The sequence below is a fragment of the Aspergillus ambiguus genome, assembly GCF_047715705.1.
Source record: "Aspergillus ambiguus strain CBS 117.58 unplaced genomic scaffold BDV59scaffold_9, whole genome shotgun sequence".
In the NCBI taxonomy this organism is placed as follows: Eukaryota; Fungi; Ascomycota; class Eurotiomycetes; order Eurotiales; family Aspergillaceae; genus Aspergillus; species Aspergillus ambiguus.
The window spans coordinates 353,321-367,350 of NW_027395522.1; the positions used below are offsets into that span (position 1 = coordinate 353,321).

The window sequence follows — 14,030 nt, forward strand, 5'->3', positions numbered from 1 at the left end:
CGATCGGGCAAGCAGCTCATCTTCAGCTTCATCGACTCCAACTCAACTTCCCCTCGCCATGTCACCGCCAGCATCATGGCTGAACATCCCTCCCGAACGGCTCCCTTCTACGCCGTCCCCAATCGCCACATTGTCGGCGTCGAACATCCCGCCATCATCCAAAATGTCGACAAGGCAGTGGACACCCTGCAAGGGAACCAGGGCATATCCAGGGTAAGCTCACAACCACCCGCGTCACCGGCCGTCTCTCATACTTCACAGATCCTCAATCCTCCCAAACCCGACACTCCGGCCAAGCTGTTCCTCCGACCAGAAGACCCGATGGCGCGCCCCGTCCAGTCCATCAGTACCCCGTCCAACAACATCCTCCTCAAAGTGACCGTCCCCCGGCGGACGGGTCGCAAGCGCAAGCGCGGATCCAACGATCCCTTCACAGCCCCGCCGACAGTCGTGCCGTCGCGTCCTAGCGCAAAGGAGCTCCTGCGCACCCTCCGCGACAACGAAGGGCGGTACCACGTCGAGCCCGTGGGCAGCGTCAACCGCACGCACGTCTTCCGCACCATGCCGGACTTTGTCTTCTCGCTCAGCTCGAGCCCCTTCGCCCAGCGCTTCCGCGACCAGATCCTCTCGTTTGACCTCCCCAAGATCAAACAGTTCGACCTCGACATGGCCAAAGGCGCCACCACCCACGCCGATATCATCCCCCCGCCCTTCTTCAGCGACGGCGACATCCCCTTCAGCTACATGTACCGACAGAACCCCACCGTGCGACAATCGGTCGACACCACCGGCAAGGTCACCACCATCAACACCCAGCAGGCGGTGCGCGTCCGCACCTACCTCGTCCCCTACGACGTCTCCCCGGTCCCGCAGCAGCCGCGCGACAACTGCCCGCCGCTCGACGCCCAGGAAGCCCCCATCAAAGACACCGTGCGCACGATCCGCGCGCTCTTCGACCAACGCCCGCTCTGGACGCGCCGCGCCCTCCGCAACGCCCTCCCCACGCTGGAGCAGCGCTACGCCCTGCGCATGGCCATCCCGTACGTCGGCTACATCTTCCGGTCCGGCCCCTGGCGCGACGCCATCGTCCGCTTCGGCCACGACCCGCGCACCTCCCCGGACTACCGCACGTACCAGACCGTCATGTTCCGCGGCGGCCGCGTCGACTTCGACAGCGGCGGCAGCGGGCCCCGGCGCCGCAACCAGCGCCAGCAGCCCGACCGCGACGCCGACGCCGACGCCGACGCCGAGCCGGCCATTGTTGACCCCTCCGCCGCGCTCCCTACCGACACGCACATCTTCTCCGGCCAGCCCCCGCTGCCGCGCGACGGCCGCATGTGGATGTTCTGCGACATCGCCGACCCGCTGTTGCGGAGCATCCTGCGGCTGGACGAGGACCCGCCGCCGCCGGGGTTCCTGCGCCCGGCCTGCGACCCGGTCTCGGACGGGTGGTTTGGCGGCGGCACGCTGGCCAAGCTGAAGACCATCATGCGGCACAAAATCCTGGCGAACGAGGAGGACCGCGTGCCCGACGACGCCGACTTTGTGCGGCTGCTCGATCTGCCCGAGCACGCGGACCCGGAGAACTTCCTCGCCGAGTTCTCGCTCGACCCGGCCGTCGCGACGCAGCCGGAGCTGATGCTCGCCACGGAGGTGCGTGCGGTGATCAAAGGCACGGCGTCGTGGCGGGAGAAGAACGCCGCGGCCGCATCGCGGGAGAAGCCCGCGCGGCGCGTGAAGTGGGAGGACGCTGGCGAGGGCGATGAGGATGAGGGCGAGGGCGAGGCAGGGGAGAGCGCGGGGGAGGAGGAAGCGCTAGAAGTGGCGGAGATGATGGACGAGGTGGCAGAGGCGGAAGCGGACGCGGAGGATAAGATGGAAGAGGCAGATTCCGACGTGGGATAGCCAGTCTACTCACAAAGGAAATGGATTCAAAAATCTATGTACATCAAGACATGAACATGAGACATGACACGTGCGGTAACGAATGAATGACAAGCACAGCTTGCAGCTTGCACCACGCCCGGGGGGCAATTACGTACGAGATTAGATTAAGAAATAAACAAGGGTATCAAATCAAACCAGCCCAACGCCTATAGTCCGGTGTCCTCAGTCGGCGTTCTCCTCCGCAGCACTCCCGCTCTCCCATATATCGATCTCGGTTGGGGCCGCCGCGGCGTCTTTGACAGACTCCTTGGGCGCCGTGGCCTCCAGGATCTCGGCAATGGACAGCTTACTCGGCGCGCGGACATGGCGCGCAGCCTTCATCTTCTTCACCTCCGCGGGCCGATTCTCCTCGTCGGCATCAGCGTCGGCGTCAGCATCAGCATCCTCATACACAACCGCATACGAGAACGCATGACACCCGTCGGGGTAGTAGTCCACCGCGGAGAGCTCACCGAGCGGGGAGCGTGGGACGTCGTCGTCTTTCGCGGGAGATTTGCGAGTCGTCGCGGGCGATGACGCCGACGGCGCTGCCGGCGCAAGAACGATGTCCAGCTCCGCGGGCGGGATGTTCTCCTTCCCGCGGGGGGAGGCGTGACTGGGACGTTCGTCGTCGCTGAGGTCCAGCACGCCGGTAGAGTGCTGCATCAGGTTGGTCATTTCCTCCTGTTCGGAGTCGACGTGGATGTCGAATGCCCAGGATGCCGGCTGAGCCTGGGCCTTGGCCTTGGCCTGGGGCTTTCCGCCGGAGAGGGCGGTGGTGATGGAGAAAGGGCGTTTGACGGACCTGCGGGAGGCCGGGCCGGATGAGGGTTTGGCGATGGAGCGACGCGAGGGTTGCGGGGAGCGGCCGAGGGGAGTCCGGGTGGTGGGCTTGGATGGAGATTTGGAGGTCTTGGACGGGGAGGTGAGTGATGATGCCTTGAGAGGGACGGGAGCCTTGGTGGTGGTGTTGGCGTCGACAGTCGTCAGGGCCATACGCGAGGCCTTGACGGGTTTACTGGGGCCCTGGGCCACGGCCATGGCCTTGGGGTCGTTCTCGCCATCCTCGTCGTAGGCGCGTTTGCGCTTGGTGAGACGTGTGGAGGGATCGATATTCTCAGCGTCTGTGACGGAGAGGGGCTGTCTCTTGGAGAGGAGACCTGGGCGGGATGGTTAGGATAGGATGTTGGAAGTGGAGGTGGAAGACGCGTGCTTACCGTCGCGTTGGTTCTTCAGATTCATGTTAGACCGAAGGATGGAACGCATCCGGGGAGGATCGAGAGGGGCGAAGGGTTGACGGGGAGTCATGGTGAGGGCCATGGTGGCCGTAGAGAGGGTGGTGGTGTGTAGGGAGAGTGGAGGTGACAGTAGATGTTGTGGTTGTGATGGTGGTGGTGGTGTAGTTAGACTGCGCCGGTAAACAGTGGAGTAGCGGATATACTACCAACTCCCTAGTAGGATCGTCTTAGAACACCACAGTTTACGAGTAAATAGATGAATACAAAACAGAAATAAAATCGAACGAACCGACCAGGCCCCAGGCAATATAACTTATAACCCCGTCTGACATGCCGGAGCGCGTTCGGGTCGTGTTGGATAACCTGCAAGGCGACGAATGCTAATTGATTCCCCCTCACTTGGGCGCGTCGCGACGCGATAGAGGGGATGCTGCTGATGATTTGCCTGGAGGTACTAGAAGTCTATCTATTTATATCTATTGGCCTTCTTTGTCTATAATCTAGTGTTCTCTGATCTTAGTTCGATTCGTTGATAGCGTGTATTCATCGTAGGTATACAAGGTGCCTGTGTCCCCCCGAATAGCTTCACCAATCTATACGACATATCATACTCTCGTACTGTACCCCCCCTACGCCGTTTCATCCGGCCTAATCAAACCATGCGAGGCACATGCGCCTCTTGCACGATCCTCATTCCCGAGAATCATCCATTCCTGGATTCGCGCCGACTCCAGCCAGTATCCCTGCATATACCTAAATCTCATCCTCCCAGGGAATGCTATCCATCGCCCCCTGGCGCTCCACACACCGTGCCGCCGCCCGTGCGGCCATTCCCATCGCCTCGTTCATCACCCGCCCATATCGATCTGCCTTCTCCTCCACACTCGTCACATCCCGTCCCGCCTGTCCGGCCTCGCGCCGACGCTCGCGCCACCGGGCCACCGCCACCGCATACGCCCCCACGAAGGTATCGCCCGCCGCCGTGGTGTCCAGCACCTGGCGCACCGCCGCCGCCGGGATCGCGTTCGTGAACCGCTGCTCCCCGTCCGCCGCCCCGGACGACCCGGCCTCCGTCGCACTATACCACACGCCCTTGGCCCCCAGCGTCACCAGCACATACGTCACCCCCAGCAGGTGGAAGTACCGCGCGACGGCCTCATTCCCGCTCGTGCCGCGCGCCTCCGGTACCGTCTGCAACAACTGCTCCTCCGGCGGGGTCATCAGCTCCGCCTCGGTCTCGTTCAGCACCAGGTGGTCCACGGCGGCGTACACATCGTCCGGGAGCCCACCCGGCGGCGCCGGCGCCGGGTTCAGCAGCACGTCGGGCCCAGCGTCGATGCCGCGACGGCCCTCCGCGCGCTGTCGTGCCTTCCACGCCGCCACGTCCCGTAGGATGGCCACCGTCGTGGCCGTGGGGATCTCGCCCTGCATGACGATGACGTCCGGCACGGGCGCCGCCAGTGCCATGCCCACGACGCCCGGCGTCGTCGCCTGCATGCCCTCGTAGTTGGCGCCCGGCGAGAACACGATGCGGTTCTCCCCGCCGGCTGACGAGTCCACCACGATCACCGCCACGCCCGTGTACGCGTCCGGCACGATCCGCACCCGTCCCGTGTCAACCCCGGAATTTTCCAGCGTGGGCTTCAGCAGCGTGTCGAAGTGTCCGTCCAGCGCGCCCACCGCCCCGACCATCTCTACCGTCACTGGGGCGCCTGTCTCGTGGCCGTCTCGGCCGCGCGAGAGTCGTCCACACGCTACCGCCTGGTTGGCGCCTTTGCCGCCGGCGCTGATGAAATAGGAGGAAGATGTGATTGTCTCGCCGGGTTCCGGGAATCGCGGCGTCACGGACACCATGTCGACGTTGAGGGAGCCGATGACCCTGACCGTGGGTGGCATGGTGGTGGGGTAGCGGGGTGCGGGATGAAGCTGTTGAATGTAGGATTGTAGAGGAGCGGAGTATAATTGCGGAGATACGTAGGTCAGGAAGGTATAGGAGTACTCCGTAGAATCGGCCGAAGTAATGGTTTGGTCAATGGGTTAGTAGATGAACTAGTAGATGAAGAGAGGAAGTTGAGGGAGAACGAACCTCGGTGGGATCAGCAGGTGACCTTCCCTTTCCGGTCAGCCATAGATCAAGACGGCGTAGACAGACATGGATTAAGACTGACCACCAATATGGAGCTATAGGATGACGAGTCGGGGGAATAATATTATTGTAAATATAATCCGATGGTTGGAGCGTTCCAAGAGCTAGCCTGCGTGGATAAGAAGTCATTGACGGTCGATGCTCTATGATTATATATATAGGAGAAGTGTAGAGATAAACGAGTGGTACGGTACTAGCGTCCGAGGACTGTCTGTTGACTGTAGATTGAAACTACCCAGGGACCCAGTCATAAAGATCAATCCGAAACATGATATCCTGAAGCCTCTCTTTGCCCAGGGAGGCATTAATGAAATGTTCCCTTTGAGGAGTCCGAATCCTTCGATGGACTTCGCCAGTCGTCTTCCAACCAAAGAATCATGATCTTATTCGTTGAATACCTTATATACTTGCAGACGCGGACAGGATTGCATAGTTTGCTGATACCAATACGTTCTATACAGACCTTCTCTTTCCGGGCCAGTCATAGGCTAATACCTACCTATCTATGTATCTACGCTGTTTAGGACACCTACAGGAGGTATACCGGTAGATAGACTCAGGTAGGTTAGGCAACAAGTAGCTACCTAGTATTTGGTACCACAGGAAAGGATCGCTAGGAAGATCGTCTGGTGACATCAGAAGTACGTATATACTCGTGGGAAGATATACCTCGCAAACTGCCTGGTCCATTACGGCTAATATCAATACAAGAAACCTTGCAATTGCTTTTTGTCAATCGATATATCCGTAGTAGCTCTTCCATGCTGCCTTTCTATAAAGTGTTATCAAATAAGACCTGAACAGACTATTAAATACCCCCGACGCCGAACTAATGCGGATTCAGTGTTGATGAATTCGAGTGCTCCCAGTGACTATACATTCGCATGTATAGATATTGAATCCACCAGCAGTCACCCATATCTATTCACATCGGACCCATAAGAATAAAAACTTCCCGTCTCCTGTACAAAAGGCAAACCATCCCATCAACCTCTCACTCAACACCAACTCTGGTATAGGCATCTGCACTGACGGAACCATGAGAACATCTACATTCCCATCTAGCTACCTGTCTGCGTGTAACTACTTAGACGAATCCTTACGTCCAAATAGTAGTCCTACCTAGTAGTAGATGCCTATTCGGTATCTATAAAGCATGATACTTCCAGTCAGGCTGCTGATGGCTCCTTCCATCTCCATCACCACCATCACTAAAAGCGCTCTTGCCCTTGCTATATACCTATACACTCTGCTAACACACATGGACTCTCAAGTTCTTCCATCCTCTAACACCCGCAAAAAACCCGCAAAAGCCACCGGCTCTGACACTGACCACAGAGACCACAGAACGCAAGGAAAGCAGGGTGCCAAAGAGCGTAGACAGCGGCTCAAGCGCATCAGGCGCAACCCTGCTCAGGCTCCCAAACGGGCATCATGGACGTCCCAGCCAACCCTGAGACATGACGGCTTCTGCGCGCTGCTCAAGTTTGACACTCGGCCGGACGCTCACAAGTTTGCGCAGTCGATCGACAAAGAGCCGGACCAGTTCACTCGTGTGTTCTGGACTGATGGCTCTTATCAAGCGAAGGGCGCAGGGGCAGGCGTGGTGTACAGGGCCGGTCAGACCGACGCCAGTTTGGTCGGTAAAGGGTATGCCGTACCGGGGCTCGAAGGGATCCGAGAGGTGGAGCTATTTGCTATTGGCGTCGGGTTGAAACTGGCTGTCGAGGCATATGCGACACCACAGCCGGCAGCATCTTCTCCATCGACGCCTCCATCGTCATCGTCACGGTCGTCGCAATCATCGTCCTTCTCCTCAGCGAGCCTGACCGCGCCAGTCGTAGTAGTACTAACAGACTCTGCAGACTGCATCAGGCTTCTTAGGGACTGGCTGACCGCGGCCGACAGTTGGAAGCAAGTCTCGACGGCGACGACGCGCATGGTCCGCCAGATCATCCGTTTCTCGCATCAACTGCGAGAGGCTGGGGTCCAGCTCCAAGTCCGCTGGGTCCCTGGGCATTCGGGCATCAAGGGGAACAAGGCCGCAGACCAATTCGCCAAGGCGGCAGTAAACATCCGGTTGGCGGATCGGAACATGACGCAAAGTCAAGATGGGACGGTGTTGTTGCTGAGGGGCGTCGGCTACCTGGAAGAGGGCATGGGGGACTAGCGATATGTGGATATGCTATGCTTGGATGTGAATGTGGCATGTCAGTTCAATTCTATTATATAGGCTAAATCCAAACCAAACTCCATACACCATTGTCCAGTTCCGTAAGACAGATCGTATCACTTAACGCATGCACCTAGAGACAAATACACCCAGCACCGTCAGTCGTGACTATGAACATCCCGGTCGACATCTACACGCCATTGCGGTACACCTGCGACCCGCCGGACCGGATCTGCACCGTGTCCCGTCGCTGGAGGACAATCAGCGCCCGGTTCAGTGCCTGTTCGCTGTACCCGCGTCCATCGACGAATTCGCGACGCAAGGTCGCCAGGCTGGTGCTCCAGCCAATGGGAAGACGGCGCTTCAGCTCGTCCTCGATCTTGTTGACTTCGTCCATCAGATCCTTGCTGCCCTGGCCCTCGCCCTGCGTGATGGCGTCCATCGTCGAGGCGAGGAAGAGACGGATGGCCTCATCGACGTGGGCGGTCGTGGCAATCGGCGACAGACTGAGCTTCGCCAGAGATTCCGTGATGCGGACGATGGCCTCGAGCTGACGCACGGTGATGGGAATGGAGGACCGCGCGTTGGCGTCGAGCTCGGCGCGGTGGACCTGCTTGCGGATCGAGACGAAGTGCGAGGACAACTTTTCGGCGGCTTCGTCGGACAGACGGGGCGCACAGCGGCTAGAGACGAGGGTTAGTTGCGGTGCGATTGGGCTGATGGATGGCAATGGGACAACTTACGTGCGGCAATAGCTGATATACCGCTTCATCTTGTCGAGAGGGATCTCGGCCTCGACCTGCTCCTCGGCGCCTCGACCGCCCATGTGTACTCCCATAACGTGACGGGCGATGTTCTCGTCGCGGCTGCGCTCGTGGTCGTCGCGGACGACGAAGATCATGTCAAAACGGGACAGGATGGTGGTTTGGAAGTCGATGTTCTCGCCGGGAGTCTTCAGGTCGTCGTAGCGGCCGAAGAGAGGGTTCGCTGCCGCCAAGACCGACGTTCTCGAGTTGAGGATGGTGGTGATACCCGCCTTGGCGATCGAAATGGTCTGTTGTTCCATGGCTTCGTGGATGGCGACTCGGTCTTCGTCCCGCATCTTGTCGAACTCGTCAATGCAGACCACTCCGCCGTCGGCGAGAACCATCGCTCCGCCTTCGAGGTAGAACTCCCGCGTCGCGTGGTCCCGTTGGACGGAAGCCGTCAGACCGGCCGCTGACGAACCCTTACCGGACGTATAGATGGCAATTGGTGAGACCTTTTCGGTGAACTTGAGCAGCTGCGATTTGGCGGTACCGGGGTCACCCAGAAGCAGGACGTTGATGTCTCCACGGAGCTTCATTCCGTCAGGGAGGATCTTCTTGGAACCGCCCATGAGGAGACAGACGATGGCCTTTTTGATGTCAATGTTTCCGTAGATGGACGGGGCAATGCTGCGAGCAAGCGCATCGTAAAGATCCTCTCGACGGCTGAGTTCCAAAAACTCCTGTTCCTCCTCCTCCGAGAAGATGGCGCTGCCTTTGGCGGTGTGGTCCAGATCAGTGCTGATTCCGACAGCACGCAGGTAGGGATTACGGATAGCCACGGCGCCGTCCTTCTTGCCGCCGCGGGACTGATAGATGGAGAAAATGCCCATGACAGTGCAGCGCGAGCCAGGAACTACTCGGTTGGCGAGATAACGGTCCGCGGAGATGAGAACGTGTCTGGGGAGTTCACCGACGGGAACCTGGTCGGGGGCTTCCTGCAGTTTCAGGACCTGTTGGTCGACAAATTGGCATTTCTCGTGAGAAATAGTGTAGGGATCCAGGGGACACTGCTGGTCCTGTGGGGCATCGCCGGGTTGCTTTTCACGACCGCATCTCCGGGGCAGCGACAGGCCGGTAAAACCTCCCTGGACGGTGATGTTGTCGCTGTGGTCACAGCTCTTGCAACGGATATGGATCACCGTGGCCTTGGACGATATTGTCGAGGCCCCAATGACGATACCGGGAATGCGGACGAGGTGAGAGATGTTGGTGGCGTTCAGATCGCGAATGGAGATGTGCGTTGCAGATGAGTGAAGGAGAAGCTGATGCGGGGGAAGGGCGATGTCCCGCTGGGAGGGATAGACGATTCTTTGGGTGCATTGTTTGAGGGCGGCCTCGAACTGGGGTGGGTTAGAGCAGGAGGACACAGAACTTGAGAGGTCGGGCTCACCAGGGGGATGATGTCCGCAGGCTCGGTGGTGAGTTTGTGGGCTAATTCCTCGTTGTAGGAGATCAGATGGGCGATGTCGATGTCACAGTAGTACTGCTTGACAAGGACATTCTGTCGCAGTTGGTCACTGTCTCGAGTTAGCACATTGCATTCGCCATAGTATGCTACCCTCTCTCTCCGGCGCAGACATACCGGTAGATGAAAGCGTTGTCCAGCTGGAATTCGAGCACGAAATCTCGGAGTCTCGCCTGGATCTGTGTGCGGGTTTCTTCTGCACCATCGGTGCTAGGAGCAAGGACGCTCAGAGTATACGGAGTGCGTCTATCCATGACGAGAACCGCAGTTGAGAAGATGGAGGGGGAGGGGGGTTATCGTGGGAGGAAGACGGAGAGATGTTGTTGCGATTGATTCGATCGTCTGTCTCCTTTGGGAAGTTGGAACTTTTGCGTGGACACGAACGGGACGCGTCGCGTGGCTAGCACGCGTTAAGTGGTTTCTGCCTGATTCCTCAGGAAGAAAGACTCTTCTCACCGGAGAAATGATGATCCGTTGCTCCGGTCCGGGCCTGAGGCCTTACCCGATCGGGGCGGAGCTGTCAATGGAGCCCCCCAAAGGAAGGAAAGCAGAATCCCTCCGATCAGATGCGCCGGACTGGCTTCTTCCAACTCGTTACGTTCCTTTTCCTCGTTCACACTGTCCCCTCTGCTCCTCCTCCCAGCCACATCCGTCGGTAGCGTCCTGTTGTTCGCTCAACTCGCGCATCTGCACTTGTCCACTTGTCATGTTCAGATAAAGTCCTCCCGAACTACACGGTGGCCGTCGGAGTCACCAGTCTGGCATCAACGACATGTCCTCTGTGAGCCCTCGGAAGTCAATTGATAGTCTGGCCTCGGGCGCATCTACACCTTCTTTATCACAGTATTCGCTCAATCAGATCGAATCCCCCCGAGTACCGCCTCAAAGACACCCCCTGAGACGGGGATCGACCGCAAGTTCTATTGTTAGCATTGGTGGCATTCTCGACTCTTCCTCCCACCGTCATGGATCAATCGCCGAGTCCGGACAGAATGGTACGTAATCCATGATCTCCTGAAGCTATCTGTTGGCTGCTGCTTACCCGTGACAGCCATTTCGACCCTGCTCCAGCCTCCTATCGTTCGCACCGGTCTCGTTCCCCACAGTGCCGTAACAACCTCCGGATACAAGCCACCAAGCTCACGCGACATCCCCCCGGTCACCTTGACCAATATCCCTCGCGTCGACCCGAAAGCCTTCGAACCGTATCTATCTCAGGTTGGCTCTCTGTACGATGTTTTTCAGCAGGCAAAGGAGGGGTCCGGAGATCAGGAATCGCAGCTGGCGCGGGGCGGTGGGAAGCCCTCCCCCAAACCCGAGGAGAATGACTCCCTGATGCTCCGACCAACGGAGCGGCGATCTTCTGCGATCTCTACCAATTCCCGCGCAACTTCCCCATATGACACGAGAGGCCGGAGACGATCCTCAGGTCGCGGCCGCGGCCACGGCGTAACCCCGCTGTCCACGATTCCTCCCGTATACTTCGAAGACGATTTCCACCTCGAGGACCCACGGACGTTCGATGTAGTATCTGAAAAGTCGGAGGTTGTCACGCCGCCAAAAATACCGGCCAAGGATGGACAAATGGAGAATGGGGCTGTCGCGGAGCCCGCGCAGGGAAGGAAAGCTCTTGCTACCAATGCGATCCTGCAGGAGAAGCTGTCGTGGTACATGGACACGGTGGAGATCCATCTTATCTCCTCGATCTCCACGGCGTCAAAGTCCTTCTTCACGGCTTTGGGGTCTTTACGTGAACTGCATTCCGAAGCCGCGGACTCGGTGAAGCGAATTCAAATATTGCGGAAAGACCTCCAGAAGATCGACCGTGAGATGGCTCTGGGCGGATTAAAGATAGTCAACCTGCGACGCCGCCGAGAGAACGTGAGAATGCTTGCAGATGCGGTATCCCAGCTCCTGGACGTGGTTCAGTCTGTGTCCCGGTGTGAAGAGCTGGTTGATAATGGGAAGATTGAGGAGGCTGCCGATGGTCTCGAGGAGGTGGAGAGGCTTATGGCTGGCGAATGTACCCTCACGAGCTCCGAGGATGTCGACGGATCACAAGAACAGCCCCGAAAACCTATCGATCTGAGGCGCCTGAAAGCACTGGAAGGCGCTGCAGACGACCTGGCTCAGTTGCGGACCCGAATCGGAGTCGGTTATGAATCTCGCTTCTTGAGTGACTTGCTCGGTGACTTGCGGCAACATGTAGAGAATGTCCCCTTGGACGCTACTTTACAACGCTGGGGTTCTTCGTTCCAACGGCAACGCGGCGCCCCACGTTCTGGGGCTACTCCGATGCCTGCGTATATGAATTTCGACGACCAATTGCGGTCCCAATTGCATCTGCACCTTGCGGGTCTTGCCCGCGCGCGTCATACAACCCCCGCTGCAACCTCGTTCAAAACGGCAGTCATCCGTGAAATGAAGAGCTTGATCCGGAAACATATGCCTAGTTCGAGCGATGATGATAATGAGTCGATGATCTCCGTCTCAACGCAGCGGTCTCAACAGCTTAGCCAGCAAGAGAAATCGTCCATTCTGGCCCGTAACCTCCGCGCATTGGACGCAGAGGACGCCTATAGCATGCTTGCACAGGTATACACTGGCATAAGCGAATCGCTACGGAGACTCAGCGTTCAAGTCAAGGTCCTACTTGACATCGCCAGTGGCTTGGAAAGTCCTTCCCCTGCTGTTACCAAATCCAGCCCGAACCCACAGAATGGTTCAGGGTCCGATCGACCAGCAGCTGCCACGATACTCGCTCAGGATGAGATTTTGCAGGTTCTCGACATGTCGAGTCTGCTCGGTATGGCTGTAGATACCGCTCAGCAGCAGGTAAATAAAGTATTGAAAGTCCGCTCGGAGCAGACGTCGACTCTGCCAAAGGAGGAGTTTGTCAAGTACTTCACCCTGAACCGTCTCTTCGCGGACGAGTGTGAAGCTATATCGGGACGAAGTGGGACTGCCTTGAAGACAGTGGTAGGAAACCACATTCGAGAATATATCAATCGGTTTGGGGATAGCCAACGGCACCGCATTATCCAAGTTATGGACTCGGACCGATGGGATGCGAAAGACTTTGGCGACCGTGAAGAGGTCATTCTCAAACGGATCCTGGATGCCAGCACAAAAGATATTGAGGCATGGGTTGATGCCTCCAAGATCTGGATGCCCAAGGACGAGCGTCAGAAGGAATCGCCGGAGCCATCTTCTGCTGTGAACGGCTCTGGAAAAGAGAAGGTGCGCAGTGCGACCATTGACGAGCAAAAGTATATCCTCGCAGAATCCGCCATGGCCATGATGAGAAGCATTGAGGAGTTCCAATTCCTGATGGCCAACATTCCCAGCATGATCCAGGATATAGCCCCCGGACTTCTGGAAGCGTTGAAGTTATTCAATTCGCGATCGTCGCAGCTGATTCTAGGCGCTGGCGCCACCAGGAGTGCGGGCCTCAAGAACATCACCACAAAACACCTCGCGTTGTCCTCGCAGGCACTGAGCTTCGTTATTGCTTTGGTACCTTACATCCGGGAATTCGTCCGTCGACATGCGCCGTCCAGCTCCTTGATGGGTGACTTCGACAAGGTGAAACGCTTGTTCCAAGAGCACCAATCCGGTATCCACGAGAAGCTGGTGGATATCATGAGCTCGCGCTCTACTGTACATGTCAACGCCATGAAGAAGATTGACTGGGATGCCAGCGGCAGCACCGGTGTGAGTCCTTACATGGAGACGTTGACGAAAGAGACTGGAACACTGCACCGGGTTCTGAGCAAGCATCTTCCCGACATGACCGTCTCGATGATTATGGATCCCGTGTTTAAGACATATCGGGAGCAATGGACTAAGGCGTTCGAGGAAGTGTCTGTTGATTCAGAGGCCGGAAAAGAGAGGTATGATGTTCACCCCCGGTTATATCTACACCTACTAACGTGGACAGGCTTCAACGGGACGCCGAACATTTCCAGTCGAAGCTGAGCAAGATTGATGGATTTGGTGACCTGGGAGAACAGCTCCTGGAGTTGGTGAAGCAGAAGAATACTGCAGAGCCGAAGGATGCCGCACCTGAGGCTAATTCTAAAGCCTCACCGGAGGCGAGTGACAGCAACACTGCGGCGTGATACATAGTGAACGGGGACGTTGTACACAGTTACCTTTTTCTAGAAGGGGTTGTATAGCCATTTAGCGATTGCCGGCTTGTTCTTGCTTGCCTTGGACTATACGGCATTATTTACCATAGAAGAATCCGAAATATTACGAAGACCCAGTGGAA

At 57.6% G+C, this 14,030-nt stretch overlaps 6 protein-coding genes across 6 annotated transcripts; 3 read left to right on the top strand and 3 right to left on the bottom strand.

Moving 5' to 3' along the window:
• Positions 1-75: 75 nt before the first annotated feature.
• On the top strand, positions 76-1,905 carry BDV59DRAFT_200600 (transcription factor TFIIIC subunit TFC1; the record flags this gene model as incomplete). The annotated part of the gene is made up of 2 exons (XM_073693623.1): positions 76-213; positions 262-1,905. 2 exons carry the CDS (start codon positions 76-78, stop codon positions 1,903-1,905), a joined length of 1,782 nt encoding a protein of 593 aa, XP_073549559.1.
• Positions 1,722-3,477, bottom strand: BDV59DRAFT_164306 (uncharacterized protein). The gene is made up of 2 exons (XM_073687621.1): positions 3,144-3,477; positions 1,722-3,086 (listed from the first exon to the last, which is right to left on the bottom strand). Exons 1-2 carry the CDS (start codon positions 3,244-3,246, stop codon positions 2,110-2,112), a joined length of 1,080 nt encoding a protein of 359 aa, XP_073549560.1. The 5' UTR covers positions 3,247-3,477; the 3' UTR covers positions 1,722-2,109.
• A 195-nt stretch (positions 3,478-3,672) lies between these two features.
• Positions 3,673-5,412, bottom strand: BDV59DRAFT_174995 (ribokinase). Its single transcript, XM_073689174.1, has 2 exons — positions 5,333-5,412; positions 3,673-5,272 (listed from the first exon to the last, which is right to left on the bottom strand). The coding sequence occupies exon 2, from the start codon at positions 5,058-5,060 to the stop codon at positions 3,918-3,920; it is 1,143 nt and encodes a 380-aa protein (XP_073549561.1). The 5' UTR covers positions 5,061-5,272; positions 5,333-5,412; the 3' UTR covers positions 3,673-3,917.
• A 1,159-nt stretch (positions 5,413-6,571) lies between these two features.
• BDV59DRAFT_200603 (ribonuclease H family protein) lies at positions 6,572-7,480 on the top strand (the record flags this gene model as incomplete). Its single annotated transcript, XM_073693624.1, has 1 exon — positions 6,572-7,480. One exon carries the CDS (start codon positions 6,572-6,574, stop codon positions 7,478-7,480), a length of 909 nt encoding a protein of 302 aa, XP_073549562.1.
• BDV59DRAFT_174997 (MCM DNA helicase complex subunit MCM5) lies at positions 7,342-10,116 on the bottom strand. Its single transcript, XM_073689175.1, has 4 exons — positions 9,875-10,116; positions 9,683-9,809; positions 8,227-9,632; positions 7,342-8,166 (listed from the first exon to the last, which is right to left on the bottom strand). The coding sequence occupies exons 1-4, from the start codon at positions 10,009-10,011 to the stop codon at positions 7,674-7,676; spliced, it is 2,163 nt and encodes a 720-aa protein (XP_073549563.1). The 5' UTR covers positions 10,012-10,116; the 3' UTR covers positions 7,342-7,673.
• Positions 10,117-10,295: 179 nt separating this feature from the next.
• BDV59DRAFT_174999 (Vps54-like protein-domain-containing protein) lies at positions 10,296-14,024 on the top strand. The gene is made up of 3 exons (XM_073689176.1): positions 10,296-10,752; positions 10,809-13,650; positions 13,698-14,024. Exons 1-3 carry the CDS (start codon positions 10,530-10,532, stop codon positions 13,876-13,878), a joined length of 3,246 nt encoding a protein of 1,081 aa, XP_073549564.1. The 5' UTR covers positions 10,296-10,529; the 3' UTR covers positions 13,879-14,024.
• The last annotated feature ends 6 nt before the right edge of the window (positions 14,025-14,030 follow it).

Excerpts from the sequence above, each read along its gene's own strand:
- BDV59DRAFT_164306 (XM_073687621.1), bottom strand. The coding sequence starts at position 3,246 with ATGGCCCTCACCATGACTCCCCGTCAACCCTTCGCCCCTCTCGATCCT. Across the intron at positions 3,087-3,143 it reads TCTGAAGAACCAACGCGACG|GTCTCCTCTCCAAGAGACAG; the intron begins GTAAGCACGCGT and ends CATCCCGCCCAG.
- BDV59DRAFT_174995 (XM_073689174.1), bottom strand. The coding sequence starts at position 5,060 with ATGCCACCCACGGTCAGGGTCATCGGCTCCCTCAACGTCGACATGGTG.
- BDV59DRAFT_174997 (XM_073689175.1), bottom strand. The coding sequence starts at position 10,011 with ATGGATAGACGCACTCCGTATACTCTGAGCGTCCTTGCTCCTAGCACC. Across the intron at positions 9,810-9,874 it reads GACAACGCTTTCATCTACCG|TGACCAACTGCGACAGAATG; the intron begins GTATGTCTGCGC and ends AACTCGAGACAG. Across the intron at positions 9,633-9,682 it reads CTGCGGACATCATCCCCCTG|TTCGAGGCCGCCCTCAAACA; the intron begins GTGAGCCCGACC and ends AACCCACCCCAG.
- BDV59DRAFT_174999 (XM_073689176.1), top strand. The coding sequence starts at position 10,530 with ATGTCCTCTGTGAGCCCTCGGAAGTCAATTGATAGTCTGGCCTCGGGC. Across the intron at positions 10,753-10,808 it reads CGCCGAGTCCGGACAGAATG|CCATTTCGACCCTGCTCCAG; the intron begins GTACGTAATCCA and ends TACCCGTGACAG. Across the intron at positions 13,651-13,697 it reads TCAGAGGCCGGAAAAGAGAG|GCTTCAACGGGACGCCGAAC; the intron begins GTATGATGTTCA and ends TAACGTGGACAG.